This window comes from Ochotona princeps, chromosome 4 (assembly GCF_030435755.1).
Source record: "Ochotona princeps isolate mOchPri1 chromosome 4, mOchPri1.hap1, whole genome shotgun sequence".
NCBI lineage: Eukaryota > Metazoa > Chordata > Mammalia > Lagomorpha > Ochotonidae > Ochotona > Ochotona princeps.
Genome location: NC_080835.1, coordinates 95,275,139 through 95,292,449, shown reverse-complemented (window position 1 = coordinate 95,292,449; position 17,311 = coordinate 95,275,139). Strand labels below are relative to the sequence as shown.

The 17,311-nt window shown below is 38.9% G+C and overlaps 2 protein-coding genes across 2 annotated transcripts; both read right to left on the bottom strand.

The window, feature by feature from the left end:
• Positions 1 to 283: 283 nt before the first annotated feature.
• Positions 284 to 1,198, bottom strand: LOC101518832 (olfactory receptor 4D5). The gene has a single exon (XM_004597690.2). The coding sequence runs from the start codon at positions 1,196 to 1,198 to the stop codon at positions 284 to 286; it is 915 nt and encodes a 304-aa protein (XP_004597747.2).
• Positions 1,199 to 11,802: 10,604 nt separating this feature from the next.
• On the bottom strand, positions 11,803 to 12,749 carry LOC101519085 (olfactory receptor 8D4). The gene has a single exon (XM_004597691.3). It carries the CDS (start codon positions 12,736 to 12,738, stop codon positions 11,803 to 11,805), a length of 936 nt encoding a protein of 311 aa, XP_004597748.2. The 5' UTR covers positions 12,739 to 12,749.
• Positions 12,750 to 17,311: the final 4,562 nt, after the last annotated feature.

Sequence of the window (17,311 nt, the reverse complement as noted above, 5' to 3'; positions counted from 1 at the left end):
CACTGTAAAGTATGAAAGAAATTTTAGAATGTGTTAAGCATTCCAAGTGTATTTTGTGGCCAGAAAATGAAATCAGAAAAGAAACAGTTGGCTTACCACCTTTATGCATATTGCACTTGGAACTTTTTCAGCCAAACCAATATAATGCCCATCTGGGTAAGTGCTCTCTGAGGGAAAGAGTAGGACACTCACAATGTTTTCTCCATCAGACACTTGAGAGCAGTTCTAGGATATTCATCCCACATTCCAGCTTGGGATCTATGCTCTAGAGTCCAGTAAGTTTCTATCTCCTCCATAACTTCTTCAAAGCTGTAATCACTTCCTTGTTTCTCAGAGTGTAGATGGCAGGATTCAGCATGGGGGTAACCATTGTATACAGCACAGAGACCACTTTGTCCATAGGGAATGTCTTAAAAGGCCTTGCATAGATGTATACACAAGGCACAAAGATTAAGGTCACCACAGCAATATGAGACGCACAGGTGGACAAGGCCTTGCTACGATCCTCCCGTGAGTGGCTTCGGAGCATGATTAGCAGGGCTGTGTAGGATCCAAGCAACACCAGAAAACACATGAGGGTCACCAAGCCATTGTTAGACACCATCAGAAGCTCCAAGACAAAAGTGTCTGTACAGGCCAGTTTGATCAACTGAGGTACATCACAATAAAAGTTGTCCAGCTTGTTAGGCCCACAAAATGGCAGCCGGATAGTCAATCCAACCTGAACAATGGAATGGACAAAGCCGCCCACCCATGAGGCTGCCATGAGGAGCCCACAGACTGTCTGATTCATAATTACTGTGTAGCGCAGTGGTTGGGAAATAGCAACATAGCGGTCATACGCCATAACAGTCAGCAGGAAGATCTTGATGCCTCCAATGAAATGGAAGAAGAAGAGCTGAGTCAGGCACGCACCAAAGGAAATGCTGGGCTTACCTGAAAGCAAGTCTGCCAGCATTCTGGGTGCTGTGATAGAAGAGTAGCAAAAGTCCAGGAAAGAAAGATTACCTAGGAGGAAGTACATGGTTGTATGCAAATGTGGGTCAGAAGCCACTAAGGCCACAATAAGGAGATTACCGGTTACAGTCATAAGATAGACAGCAGAGAAGACAACAAAGAAGAAGCATCGAAGCTCCCATCCCTGGGAGAGCCCGAGGAGGACAAATGCTGTGACCTGGGAATGGTTTGCTAGATTCATCCGCTGTATGTGACCAATGAAACGCACCTGATAAAGGAAAAACAAGACACCTTTACCAGAGGGTCTACAACGCTCTTTGACATAATCTCCTCCTATCACTCTGGAGAATTGACCTTAAGAAGAAAGCTGCAAGTGATTCAACAGCATAGCAGGCCTTTGAGCATCCTATGTTAGTATAATCAGACTCCAGGGCACAAAACTCAGAACTGCATTGACGCTATCTCAGGGTTTTGAAGATAAAAAGTGATCGACCCTCAAAAAATCCACGACGTTAGGTGTAGAGGAAAGATCACTGAACTGAAAATGAACTTCACTTCTGCCAGGAACTAGTTGTGCCAATGATAAAATCCACTGAAGCTCTCTGTGCCTGAATTATCTCATCTGTAATGCTAGACTAACCAGAGTGCCCTCCAACTCCTCTGCAATTTAACACCCCACACTATAGATGTAGAAAGCCCGATGAATCCTCCTGGGCCAGACATTTAGGCAGAAATCCCATTAGAAGTTACAGTTCTCATTTTTTTGTCACCATGTTTTAAAATGAACAGACTACTCACCATACGCCTAGAGAAAACCCAGTAACCTTCTGAAAATCTAGCTAAAGCATCCATTGTCAACCTTAGAAGGATAATGAAACTGCGGGAAAGAAAATAGAAAACACAGCTTTGCTCTCTCCAAAGTTGATGAAGAAACACTCTTCTCTAAATTAAATGAAAAACAAAAATGTGAAAGAAAAAGTTTCCTGCCGAAATCTCTGTGAATCCAGAGAGACCATAGACGGTAGAGAAATGGCAGAGGAAGGTAACTACAATACCTCTCCACCTCTGAAGAATTTCAGTGTCTACGTTAATTTCAGGAACATTACCCAAAGACTAATTTCTCAATCATGTGAGGAACAACAAAAGAAGTTTCTAAAAATTAATTAAAATTTAAAAAATTCTCACCAAAAGGCAGAACTACCTCAACATGTGAAATACTGAAAAGTTTATGAAATACATGTCAGTATCTTTAATATTATGAAATCTAATTAAATGAATTCTGGAACATACTCCACATTTCTTACTGAAAGTGCTAGTTATCGTTGTAATTTAAGTTAATTTTAAGTAGAGGTTTTAATGATATTTTCCTTTCTTCATCTCTATATTCATTCAATAAGCATGTTTTAAGCGCCTTTCCTTACTAGATGCTGCGCTCAGCACAGAAGATTCAGAGAAAGACACACATAGCGTAGGGCAAGCCCACATGCGGAACCTCTGCATGGAGCAATCTTCCCCTTCTGACTGCTGCCCGTCCTTCTATTTCCATCATTCTGTACAGCGCATAGCATCTCTCACACAAACACTGCAATCCGGAGGACACCAAATGATTTAAACACTCAAACCTTGTCATGTTCAACCCACATTGTCTATGTGCGCATTATGATTTAATTTTAGTTTCTCGAAGAGTTATTTATTTCGGGGCCAGCATTGTGGCATGGTACACATAAAGCTGCCAGATGTGGTGTCAGTATCCCATCAAAGCATCAGCTGAAGTCCCGGTGCTTCCACGTCCAATCCAGCTCTCAGCTAATGGCCTGGAGAAAGCAGCAGAAGATGGCCCTAGCACTTGGATCCCCACGCGCAAGTGGAACACCTGGATAAGGCTCCAGGTCCCTGGCTTCAGCCTAGCCCAGCCCAGCCCTGGCCATTGTAGCTATTTGTGGACTGAAACAGCTGTCTTTGGCTTTGTAACTCTGCCTTTTCAATACATAACTAAAAAAAAAAAAAAAATGTTTAAAGGCACTATGAAGATGAAAATTATACTCAAGAGTAGCATAGCTCTCTGAAACTCACACATAACCAGAAGAAAAAAAAAGTGCACATAAGAAAAATCTCATCCTTTGAATAAAATAATAACATATATACAAACATATGGAAAATTTAACAAAGAAAAACAAATGCACATACGTAAGAACAGTACTATAGACTAGCAAAAGAACAAGTCGCAAGAGGCATTTTGTGTAGAAATTGCATGAAATGTACACAGATACATTTTAAGATCTAGTTCATGAATAATATTTTAGAAAAATAAAAACAAACCAACAGATGTTCTCTTTTTTTTAAAAAGGTTTATTATTATTGGAAAACAAAATGCAGTTCTTTGCGGCCAAATGGGCCAAACTGGAAACCATAATGCTAAGGGAAATGAGCCAATCCCAAAAGGTCAGATACCACATGTTTGCGTTAATTTAAGAGGATATGATGTTATGTAAAACCAGAAAGTTTAAAAACAGCTTCCAGAGGCTGGGGGATGGGGCAATGGAGAGGTGGTGATCAAAGTTTGCAAAGTTTCCATTAGACAAGAGGAATGAGTTTTGTGAGTTTTTTTTAAAATAGAGTTAAAAGCAATGCTTTGCATACATATATAATAATATCACACTACAAAAATATGTACAACTATTACTTGTGATTTTTATAGTACATTACAATAAATTAAATACAATGATCACTTCTTTAAGTTGCGCTGGAAATATTTGCATGTGTTTCCAACTGAGCCATGTGGTGAGTGGTTACTCTATGGCATGGCACAGATAGAAGATAATTTCATCATCAAGAAAGTCCTTATGAAATCAAGCCCCACTTTTGTGATCTTCAAGGTTTCTTGTATCACAATGATATGGTGCCACTTGTGTTCTCAATTAATATCTCCCTTACTCTAAACAAATATTAAGATCATGTATAGGCCACAACTTCAAGTAATCATTTTCTCAATATGAAGCATTAACTACAAACCTTAAATACTAGGCAAGATGTCCTGTCTAGGCCACCAGTTTGGATTCAGGCTCCTTTGTATCAGCTCAACAAATGTATAACTGCATAAGTAGAACTACAAACCTGGATTCCAGCTTTAACTTTCCACTAAAATCTATGTGGCTTTGAAATGTACTAAATTTCTCTCATTTTTTTCTTTTCCTATCTGTAAAATGTGACAACAATATGTCCAATATTCTGCCTTTAGCTATTTGAAGTATCAAATGAGCAAAAACATGTGATATTAGAAATACAGGATTACATCATGCCAATAACTTTGTGGAAAATGAAATTTAAAATAATAAAATCAGAATAATAAAATGTTGAAAATTATATATTTTTCATAATAATCATGTTATGCCTGGGTTCCAGTTTTCTTCACCAAAGTAAACTTAACTTTTAATTCCATTTTTCACAAACTTTTTGATGCACCCTCATATAAAGCATGTTTTTCCAGCATTTATCTGAGTTAACCGTGAGATGCTCATGCCTGACTTCTTCCTTTGATGCAGTATAGCTTCCCAGTAATGTATCTTGTCACTGGAGGTATAAACACAGATTTCAGATTTTCTTCAGTGTATGATTTTAGATATAACTCTGTACTTCCATGTATGAATTATCTATTCTACCAATTCAATGATCATTCATTCTCTGAGTATTTTGTATAAAATAAAGGATATTAACAACTATAGGAACACTAGATAAGTTATTTAAGATTTCTATTTCTCTTAGTTTAGATTAAATAAGAAACTAATCAACTTGAAAAATTAAGAACAAAATACAGTTTCAGAATAAATTTAAAGCATAGTAAGTGTCTTCATGGGGTTTTTGTACAGTGCTATTGCGAGCAGCACAATTTTTCTGCTTGGAGAATGGAAAACCACCTGTTTTCTTCACTCTTCTAACCCCTCTGCCAGGCATCCAGTAAGATCCCAATAACTTTAGCACTTTAGAGCTCAACATCATCTGTGAGGTCCCCAGCCTTAGCATTCATTAACTCAGAGCAGCAGGGTAGTCTATAATTTCTCCAAATCTAATCTGTAAAATGTAGGCAAATGATGTGTGCTTTGCAGTTTTATAAATTGCAGAATGAAGATAATAACTTTCCCATTAGAGTTGGCCTTAAGCAGGAAATCAGATAATGCATGAAAAGCATTTAGACTGGCATGTAGAAAAAAAAAAAATGTTAGGTAGCAATGTCTAATAAAAATAAACTTAAGGTTGTTACTTTGACATTTTAAAGGAATTTCAACTGACAGAAGTAGGTGGCACAAAACTTGCGTTCCTCTCAGATAAAGGGTAGATAAACAAAATGTTATGTAAGTAAGTAGAAGAAACACCTGTGTTAAAGTTTAAAATGTCCAGTTTGGAAGAGAAATAGTGGGAAAAGGTAGCAGTTAAAAGAGCAGATGCAGGGCCTGGCACGATGGCTCAGTGGCTAAATCCTCCCCTTACACACACTGGGGTTCTATATAGGCACCAATGTGTGTCCTAGCTGCCCCATTTCCCAGCTCTCTGGTTGTGACCTGGGAAAGCAGTAAAGGATTACCCAAAGCCTTTGGACCCTGCACCTGCATGGGAGACCTGGAAGAAGCTCATGGGTCCTGACTCTGGATCAGCCCAGCTCCAGCATTTTTGGCCACTTGCAGAGTGAGTCATTGGATAGTCTTCTGACAGCAAAGGTCTTCTGACCTTCACTCTGTAAATCTGCCTTTCCAATAAAAATAAATAAAACTTTAAACAAAGAAAAAAAGGAGTAGATATAAGAAACATTGTGGCCTCGGCTTTGAATGTCAGATTAATTAACTCCCATTTTTTGGTAGGGTTTATGAGCAGCAAAGTCAAGATAAAAAATCTAGGTTGTGAGACTTGAACATTCAGTTTAAGAGATGTTTTTAAATTGGAGACTTTAACAAACAGTTAAAATGATGGAAGTTTTAAGCTGCTACTTACTCTAAGTGAGTCTGTTTCTCTGTTAAGAAAAGAAACCTCTATTCTAGCTTTAAATCTTATTCCCCATCCTGAAGATGCAGACATCTAATCAAAAGAAAGGGTGATTAACTGGAATGCAAAGTCACTTCGATTAGATAGGAGCTCAGAACAGTGAAAAAGCACCCTAAAATGTCTCAAAGCAAATGAAATTCCACAATTTCCTTCCAATGGATAGTTTGAGACTCAAGTGATGTTGCATAAATAAGGGGGAAAAAACTTAAGAAATGCTTGAAACAGCTGTGATTCACTCACCTGGCACTTTGCCTTTAAGATAGCCCTGTAGTAATCGTTAAGTCGATGAACTCATGCTGAAATATTTAAGACAGGAAAGATTCCACCGGGCTCTTGAGAGTGCTTCCCAAATAGAGATTGGCACATTCTAGTGCAAAGGGATTACGGACAGAATGCAAGAGCCAAGTATGGGACAGACAAACCTCCAATGCTTGCCTAACCCAGGTGCCACTGGGGGACACACTCTGGGCCAGCGCCTAGAGGGCAGTGACCCAAATCAGCCATCCCTGTAGAATAAATTAACTGCTCTCCCTTGTCAAACCAAAGTGCTATAATTCAAGCATCCCACTTTTAATTATTTGTCTCAAAGTTAGAGAACTTTCTCATATTTTGTAATCATGCCAAAGGCTCTCTGAGAAAGTAAAATTTTAGCCAACTATCTCCAAACTGCTCTTTGGTCTGAATTTTTTTCTGTATACTATTCCTCTATATTTTTGTTGTTATTATTACTTTCCATAATATGGTTTTGTAGTTATATGGATTCCTCCCTTCTACTCCCCTTCCTCCCTTTCCAGCATTTCCCCATGCTTAGCATAGTCCTTGAGCAACAGTCACAAATCCATCATCATTCAGCTGTTTGAGTGTATCATGTGTCATTGCAGGCATAGGCAATGGTAGAAAATCTAGTATCATATTGTCAAGATATATTTAGCAGTTTTATTGGGAGTCCTACTTTTATTCAGAGTAGAGATGCATACTGCAACTTTTCTTCACTTCCTAGTTTCAATTATACAGTTCATTGTTTACAGTATATGTATACATAACTTAACCAATACATCTAGTTGTTTCTATTTTGTATGAAAGTTGCCTTACACCAGAGGGATCATACAATGTTTGTCCTTTCTGATTGGCTTATTTCACTGAGAATAAGGTCCTCCATTTGAGACCATATTGCTGCAAATGTTAGAATTTCATTCTTTTTAATGGCTAAGAAGTATTCCATGGAACAAATGTACCACAGTTTCTTTACACATTCCTCTTTCAATGGTTATCTGGGTTGTTTCCCTGTCTTAACTACTGTGGATTGTTCTGCAACAAATACAGGGCTGCAAGTCATTTTCTCATATGCAGATTTCACTTCCTCGGATAGCTGGGTCAGACAATAGATCAATTTTCAGTTGTCTGGACCCTGTCCATACTGACTGCCATAGTGACTGCTCTAGCCTGTGCTTCCACCAAAGTGCAATAGGGTACCTTTCTCCCCCACTTCCTCAATGTTCGTAGATTTCTGAATGCAGGACAATCTCACTGGAGTTACGTGTAACTTCAATGTGGTTTTTATTTGTGTTTTCCTAATAGCTAGGGATCTTGAGCATTTTTTTCATCTGCCCATGCTAATGAGCTATTGAAATTTGCTCTTTTGAAAAAGGCCTGCCGGTTTCCTTCACCCATTTCTTCAGAGTTGTTCGTTTTGTTGTTGAGTTTTTGAAGTCCTTCTAAATCCTGGCTATTAGTTCCTTTCCTGTTGTGTAATATGCAGAGATTTGGTTGCCTTTTCACTTGTTGATCATTTCCTTTGCTGTATAGAAGCTTCTTCATTTGATATAATCCCATTTGCTTATTTTGGCTTTGATTGCCTGTGCTTTTTCTAACTTTCATTTTTTAAGAAATTTCTTTAGTTTTATTGGAAAGGCAGACCTACAGACAGAAGGAGAGACAGAGAGAAAGAACTTCGATTCACTGACTCACTCCCCAAGTGGCCACAAAGACCTGGTCTGAGCTGGTTCGAAGCCAAGAGCCAGGAGCTTCTTCCAGGTCTTCCACGCTGGTGCAAAGTCCCAAGGCTTTGGGCCATCCTCCATTGCTTTCCCAGGCCACAGTCATGGAACCGGATGGCAAGTGGAGCAGCTGGAACACAAACCTGTGCCCACGTGTACCCTAGTATGCACAAGGAGAGTTTTTAGCTACTGAGCCATCACACTGCACCCTTGATGACTTTTCTAAGAAGTCTTTACCAAAGTCTGTATCTTGTAGAGTGCTTCTTATGTTTTCTTCTAGTAGTTTGACGGTATCTAGGTGCAGATTTAGGGCCTTGCTCCATTTACAGCTGATTTTTGTTTAAGGTGACAGGTGGAGGTGTTGTTTCTTCTGCAGGGTGCTATTCATTTGTCCCAACAGCGTTTGCTGAAGAGACCAAAATTTTTTGCTGGATTATTATCAGTGCCCTTGTTCAAGATTAGTTGACTGTACATGTATGGGCTCATTTCTGGGGTTTATATTCTGTTCCATTGATTTTCTCTCTTTCTGTACCAATTCTAGAATGTTTTTGATTAATACTATCCTGCGATACAACTGGAGGTCTGGAACTGATTCCTCCAGCTTTATTTTTGTTCTTCAGAATAATTCTAGCTATTCGTGGTCTCCTGTGTTTCCAGATGAATTTTTGCATCCTCTTTTGCAGCTTTAAGAATGTTGTTAGGATTTTAATTAGGATCAAATTGAATCTCTATATTACTTTGGCTAATATGGACATTTTAATTATGTTGATTCTACCCATCCGGGAACACACTAAATTTCTCCATCTGTTAATGTCTTCTTCTATTACTTTTTTTAAATGTTTTGTACTTTTCATCATAGAGCTTTTCCATCTTTGCTGGGTTTATTTCAAGGTATTTAACATTCTTCTCCACTACTCCAAAATGGACTGAATTGACAAATTATTTCTCAGCCACAGTCATTTGTATTTACTAGGTCATCAATTTATGTTCATTGATGTTGTATCCTGCCACTAGGCCAAATTCTCTTATGAGTTCCATAGTCTTCCTTATTGAGCCTTTTGGTTCTCGTATGTATATGAATCAATCGTATGAATCATGTCATCTGCAAATAGAGATAACTTTAATTCATTTCCAATTTAAATTTCTTTATTTTCTTTTTCTGATAACAGCTCTAGCTAGGACTTTCAATGCTATGTTAAACAGCAGTGGTAGAAGTGCAAACCCTTGTACAGTTCCAGACCTTAGTGGAAAAGTTTCTAGTCTTTCCCCATTCAGTATAGTGCTGGCATTAGGTTTTGCATGTTTTTCATCAATTGTATTGTATAATTTTCCTTCTATGCCTACCTTGCTTAGGGTTTTCAGCATGTGGTTTTTATCAAATGCCTTTTAAGCATCTATTGAGATGATCATAGAGCTTTTATTCTTCATTATTTTGCTATGGTGTATCACACTTACTGAGTTTGTGTAGGTTAAATAATCCTTGTGTGCCAGGACGAATCCCACCTAGTTTGAGTGAATGATCTGGCTCACATAGTGTTGGATTATGTTGGCTAATGCTTTGTTGAGGACTTTTACATCTACATCCATTAGGAATATCAATCGTAAGTTTTCTTTCTCTATGTGTCTCTATCTGGCTTTGATATTAAGGTGATATTTGCTTCATAGAAAGAATTTAGAAGGATTGCTTACGTATTGTTTTGAGTAGCTTGTGGAGGATTTGGGCTATTTTTTTCTAGACATGTTGGTTAGAATTTAGCAGTGAAACTATTCAGTCCTGGGCCTTTCCTTGTTGGGGTGGATTTAATGACTGATTCAATCTCCATCCTGGTTGTAAGTCTATTGGATTTTTAATTCCTTCATGATTCACATTTGGTAAACTTTATGTGTCCAGAAATCCCTCCATTTCTTCTCGATTCTTTATTTGTTGATCTATAGTTGCTTGTATGTTCTATTTCCTTTTTTGTCTCTGATTCTACTGATTCATATATGATCCCTCCTTTATATAGATTAGTTGGGCTAGTGGAAAATTTAGTTTGTTGATTTTTTAAAAGAATCAGCTTTTTGATTCATTGATCCTTTTTAAGATTTATTTATTTATTTATATTGGAAAGTGAGATATACAGAGAAGAGGAGGGACAGAGAGGAAGATATTCCATCTGCTGATTCACTCCCCAAGTGGCCACAATGGCCAGAGCTGAGCTGATCTGAAGCCAAGAGCCAGGAGCTCCTCTGGGTCTCCCACACGGGTTCAGGGTCCCAAGGCTTTGGGCCATCCTCTACTGCTTTCCCAGGCCAAAAGCAGGGAGCTGGATAGGAAGCAGGGCTGCCAATATTAGAACCAGTGCCCATATGGGATCCTGGTGCGTGCAAGATGAGGGCTTTAGCTGATACGCTACTGCACCAACCCATCCTTTCACTTTCAGTATCTACATGTCTTTATTGTTGACATGTGTCTATCTGTAGATAACTGATGTATGGGTTTTGTTTTGTTTTGTTTTGTTTATACAGTCCACTAATCTATCTCTTTTCATTGGTAAATTTAAATCTTTCGTATTCAGGGTATATTGGTAGGTGGTAATTTGGTCTTGTCCTTTTAGCATTGGTTCCTTTCTTATTGCTTGATCTTGGATCTGGAGGGAGCAGACAAGACTTTACCTTTCAAGAATTGTGTTAATGTATCCTAACACCTGGCAGTTAGCTGAAGGGCAGATGGTACAAGGTCCTTGCCTTTGTTTTGTTCAACTCAAAATGTACTTAAAGCAGAAAAGTGGCAGGTGTTCTTTGAGAACATTTAAAATAAACCAACAGCCTGCTGCTACCCGAAGCAAATGATTACTATCTAGCTACCACCTATATTGCTTAAGTCTCATTCTTGGAACATCAAATACCAAATGATGAGACCTTGTTAGCTTAGTCCCTTATTGAATTTTTTTCATAGAACTCTGCTGTAACATAATCTTGGCATTTGACAAGCCCTTAACAAAAAAAATTCAAGAAAAAGTCTTTCACATTTATTGTGAAATTGTAATGATGACTTCCACCATGATGTTCAATAGTTTCTATCTGCAATTTATTTATTTTTATTAGAAAGGCAGATTTAAAGAGAGGGAAGGAGAGACAGAGAGAAAAATCTTCCATCCACTGAATCAATCCCTAAAGTAGCCACAATGACTTGAGCTGAGCCAATCCCAAACCAAGAGCTAGGAGCTTTCTCTGGGTCCTCACGTGGATGCAGGGTCCCAAGGCTTTGGACCATCCCTGACTGCTTTCCCAGGCCACAAGCAGGAAGCTGGATGGGAGGTAAAGCAGCCAGGACACAAACCAGCATCCATGCGGGATCACAGCACATGCAAAGTGAGGATTTAGCCATGGAGCCATGTCTTCTTGAAATTTGCAGTGGTTTTTCTGATGTGCATAAACAGTGTACATTTTACCTTTGGAACCTGAACTCAGAAAACTAAAAATGAACAGTATGTTTAAAGTTATTAAACTTTATATTTAAAACATTTGCTGTTTGACTTTCACACTTGATGTATGTTTTGTTAACATTACTGCATGCACATATATTTTTTAATCTCAAGATACACATGAACATGAAGGTACTTTTAAGTTTAGGTTAGTGCAAACAGTTTGGGAAATCTATACGTCTTTTTTCATCTTAATACTCATGGATGTCTCAATTTTTTTTTTAACCAAAATTAACTTTCAAATCTATTTTCCACAAACCTTTTGAAATATCTTCATATGCATAAGTATACACACATACAAACAAGGTTATGAATACATGGATTAATAGTAATAAAGAACAGATTCCTTATGAAGTGATTTTTCTTCTTAATAGTTTCATGAGTGCATTTTTAACCTCCTGATTCCTCAGACTATAAATAAGTGGATTCAGCATGGGAATTACAGTGGTGTAAAACACGGAAGACACCTTCTCCTGGACTAGTGAGCTTCTGGAAGCAGGTTTGAGATACATGGACATGAGAGACCCGTAAAATATAAGAACAGCCATCAAGTGCGAGCTGCAGGTGCTAAAGGCTTTGGACCTGCCCTCTTTGGAACGGATGTGGACAATGCTGTTGAGGATAAAAGCATAAGAAATGATGATTGTCAGGCTAGTTGCCACCATGTTAAACCCACCAATGACAAAAATCAGAAGTTCATCAATATTAGTGCTGGAACAAGAGAGTTTAATAAGGGGAACAATGTCACAGAAGTAATGTTTAATGATGTTTGATCCACAGAAAGACAATCTTAATATACAGCCACCATGAATCATAGCATCTGTGAAACCTACTGAGAAGACAGCAGCCACCAGCAGACAACAGGTCCGCAGGGACATGATGCTGTGGTAGAGCAGTGGGTGGCAGATGGCGACATAGCGATCGTAGGCCATGGCTGCCAGCATGTAGCACTCAGAAATGACAAAAATGCAGAAGAAAAACAGCTGAGCCATGCATCCAGAGAAGGAGATGACCCTATCTCCATATAAAAACCCAGCCAGCATTTTGGGAGTAATAACAGAAGAATAGCAGAAATCTAAAAGAGACAAGCTACTGAGAAGATAGTACATGGGCGTGTGGAATTGAGAGTTCCACCTAATAATGGCAACCATGCCCAGGTTTCCCACCGTAGTAGCCACATAAATCCCTAGAAATAGGTAGAAAAGGGGCAGTTGAAGCTCTGGCTGCTCAGTGAGTCCTGAAAGAAGAAACTCGGTCACTGTGGAATGGTTCATTACACCCATTCTTCTCTGAGAAACCTGTGAAGGGGAGAGAAGAGCCACATTAGACAGGCAGAAAGAAGCCCAACTTGTCCCAAATTCCCCAGAGCTAAGATATTTCTAGTTGTATGATGAAAACCCAGATGCCAGCACTACGCTAAAAAAGAGTGAGCAATCATCTCCTTCTCCTGGATTTTTATCCCATCAGCACTCTTTCTTAGGCTCTCCAGCCTCTCAAAATCATTCAACCAAGGTTCAAGTCCTTCATTCCAAAATGAGAGACAAAGATGAACACTGAAGACAACACCAAAATCATGTCAGGAGAGGGACAGTTCTAAAACAAATCAGTTCAAGAAGCACGTACAGACCAGGCTGCAGGGGAAGATAGTTTCATAATGGCACATCTACCCAGGCTGACCCTGTCTCGAGAACTTTCTGCAGGCACACAAGCTTTGTCAAGGTTTCCAAAGGGTTCCACATAATTTAATCCTGGAAACATGTTCACGGGTTTTATATGAAATAAGTAGCCAAACATTGTATAATTTACAAGAGTTAACTTAACCACAGACAGCCCAATCTTCTCCAGGACACACAACACCCTTTCCAGCCTTGTATGATAACAGACCTTCTTCACGTTTATTTTGAAAACATGCTGCAGCACTGATGGATGAGAGCCATCTGCATTTGTGTGAACGTTCTACTTTCTATCCAATCACAAGTTGGTGTCCATAGGGGAAGTTCATTCTTCTTACGGTTCAGTACATTTGGATGTTGCTATAACCGCAGACTTCTTTACATCTTTTCAAGTTCTGGCCACGCTCTGGACTCAGCCTATCTCTCACCAAGGCAGCGAGGATTTCACCATGCTTTCCTGCTGCCATTACTGAAGTGTCAACCACCCAGATAATGGTATCCACGTGGACACTCCCACACAACATTTCCTGTCTATGCACAAACTTCTCTTCAGGGGGGGCAAAGATATCATACATCTTGCAGTTGACTGTTCTGGGATCTACCATGTCCCTGCTCTGAAAAATCTAACCATTTCTCTAATGTTGATCAGCTCACAAAGCCCTCTCCACATTCTCACATGTACCCAGAGATCCTACAAGCCTTGCTCAGATATCTCAGTCAGCATTTTCTCCGGTTGCCAAGAGTCCAGACCCTGCCTCACTCCTTTTCTCCAAGAGGCTACTTGAATCATTTTTGCCCCTAGATGTTGCTGCCCTATTAGGGCAAGGCACACTTCCTTTAGCAATTTGGATTCCCAAGGATGAAAGTGGTTCTTCCTTGTTTCCTAGATTCTTCTCATAGTTTAAAACAAAGATTCACAACACCGAAAATCTGCTCTCTGATTTCAAAATTCTATACAATACATTGTCAGGCATGGGGGGACTTGTTCTTTTATCGTCCTCAGGGATAGAAATGGGGAGCCCTATGCAAAACAGGGGGTCCAAATGCCCTTTGCCTGTTACCAAACACCTTAGAATGTTTCTTTTCTGTCACCTCTTACCAACTAGCATTCACAAAGTTACAGCCTACACAAGTAAGCAAGGATTGTTTGAAGAGATATACACCCAGTTTTCTGCTTTTATCTCATGAGTTTTTCCATACATCCTTTTTACCTGCCCTAAATTTCACAAATACGCAGACCAAACTCAAAATGTATTTAATCTTCCCACATTCCCCTAATCCAACCAGGCATTCCATCAAAGTAAAATGTCTTCTAGCTTGCTGGTGTTCTTTGCTTTATTCCAGTGTCCTTCTCTGATGGTCTTTTCATACACCTCTCACATACGTTGTAGTTCATCGAGCATTTCTGGCTTGGGTCTTGCTAGGCAGTGTCATAGCCCTTGGACTATGACAGTAGCAGCAGGAGCCCCAGGGAGCTTGTTAGAAAAGCAGAGTTCCAGATCCTACCCCCACCCCTGTGGAATCGGGATCTGCGTTTTAACAAGATCCCCACAGGCTGTGTGCACACATCAAAGTTTCAGAGGTACTGTGAAATCTGCTTTCTTGTGTTTTCCTCCTCTGCCTCTTTTTTTCCTCTGTGTCAGAAAGCATGCATGATCAAGTAAATCTGATCTCCATATGCATCTTCTCAAGGAAAGCTTTCCTAAATAACAGATAGAAACTATACAATTTTATACATCAGTATTTTTCCATCTACATGTGCATGCTGCAGATCTATAGCGGTGTCATATATATGTCAAACAGCTTGTTATGAGCAATTCTAGTATGCTTTGTGTCTGGATGAAGAACATGCAAACTATGTCTTACTACACACAAGAATTACAAATGATAAAATAGCAACTATAGCTACTCCACTAATAACAGGGATAGAATTTTGTTAGGCTTTTTGTCTGAGCACCCGCTAAAACAACCCACTGCAGTGACTCATGAATCCCGTGTATTGTTGTCAAAGCATTAAAATGAGAAACAGAAAGGAAGGGAAGGAAGGAAGGAGGGAGGGAAAAAGAGAGAGAAGGAGAAAAAGTATTGTTGTAGTTTTGCAATCATATCAATAGAACTCATGAAATCTGTTCCCTATATATTAATAAATTTTAGTTATTAAAAATACATAAAAAGATGACTTTAAAAGTTTGAGTGAACCCCCTAGTATTAGTATTACTATTGTAGACAGTTCTAACCCCAGTTTTATGGTTTCTAATGTGTGACTCATCGAAGTTTCTCTATCATGTTTCAGCCCATAAATATAATAAATGTTTCAAAGGATTATGCAAATCAAAGGAGACCACTTTGTGCCTTACAGTTCATGCATTCAAATGTCCATGTAAATATATTTAAAATTGGAGATTTCATAGATTAATTCACAGAATAGCACTTGCCTACTACACGAGCAGCAGTCAGTGTACAAGTGAGGGTTACGTGGGTGTGCAAGGTCCCTTCCATCCACTCTCGTGTGTCAGTCACCTGCAGACACACAGAAACTTAAGGGCTCCTGTGGACCTTGGCAACTGATTCCAGAGTAAACTGCAACATCTGCATAAGGTGAACATGATAATTACAAAACTCACCCTCCTCCTCCTCAGGTCTGCAAGAGAGTTTCTCTGCTTTCTCCATGCCTTCCTCACTGTTGAATGCAGATAAGTGAACTACCACCTTCTTCCTTAACTTTGAACATCACAGCTAATGAGAGGCTGGAACTTTTATTCCCAGACCAAGTATTTCATGTCTAGAAATAGTCAGATCAGTAACCCCAAGGGTTTCTTACCTCCTGAGGTCTGCTATTAGGGTATTTGTAAGAATTCTCCCCAAGCTGTCCCACACTTAGGGCTATCTACAATAGAATAGGCACACCAAGAGAGGATTCAGAACAGCCCCTTTGGAAATTTGTCATTTAGTGGAACTGAAGTATTTACTGCTAAATAAATGAAGAAACATGTACGGCACTGGGCACTTCTTACAAGCAGGAGGCATGATCTTGGGGTCACTGCTTTGGCAGAGTAAGTTCAGCCTCTGCCTGTGGTGTCAGCATCTCATATGAGCACCAGTTCAAGTCCCAGGTACTCCACCTTGGATTCAGCTCTCTGCTAATGTTCTTGAGAATGCAGCAGAGGATGACTCCAATCTCTGGGCCCACACATCCACGTAGAAGGCCTAGAAGACGCTCATGGCTACTGGCTTCAGACAAACCCACTTCCAGCCAAGAGAAACAACAAATGGAAGATTCTCTCTCTCTTCCCCTTCCTTCCCCCTTTTACTCATTCTGCTTTTCAAACAAATAAACAAACATTTAAACACTTAAGATGTGAAAAGCTGATGAAAAATGGATTGACAAGGGAAAATTTTCATTTACTAGATAACTAAAGAAAAGATGAATTTTTTAAGAGAAATCAATCATAAAAAAGAAAGTCTACGATATTATAAAAGCAAACACTACTGCTATATTTTTGCCTATATTTAAAGTCAAAAAGTATACATAATCACATGTTCTACTTGTCCTAGAAAGTTTATTGCCTAGAAGTCCACTGGAATTAAATTTAAAAATTCAACCATACTCTGCATACCTCTTAATAGCATGTGAATTAAATATATTATGAAGAATATTTTAAAATAATTAATAAAAGAGCATTTGGCAAAGTAATATCAGCCTGCTGTGATTTTGTCTATTACTACCTCATTGTTAAAGTCTCTTACTTTGAAAATAAATATTAAAATTATTTATAACTTTACATAAAGTCAAATGAAGAAATGCAACCCAAAGACAAAGGGAAATGTGCAGATTGGCATAGCACTTTTTCGTTAGCATGGATAAATCAAAGTTGACTTAGTTAGAGTAATGTTTTTATAGGTAAACCAGAAACTCCTCCCAAAATATAGAGAGAATCTTAGCTCCAAAATAAGAAAAGTGCAGAGAGAGGCGGAGCTGGAATTGTTTTGTGTTGCTGCTACCTTTTTGTGCTGTTTCAACCTTTTTATGCTTTATTTACGCTCCTTGGAGCTTTAAATTGGGGTGTTCAGATTTAGGGAGAACCACATGACCCATTTGACTCCTCCAATCACTCTATCACTATCTTTTTTTAAATTATTTATTCTTTTTAATTCATTAATTACATTGTATTATGTGACACAG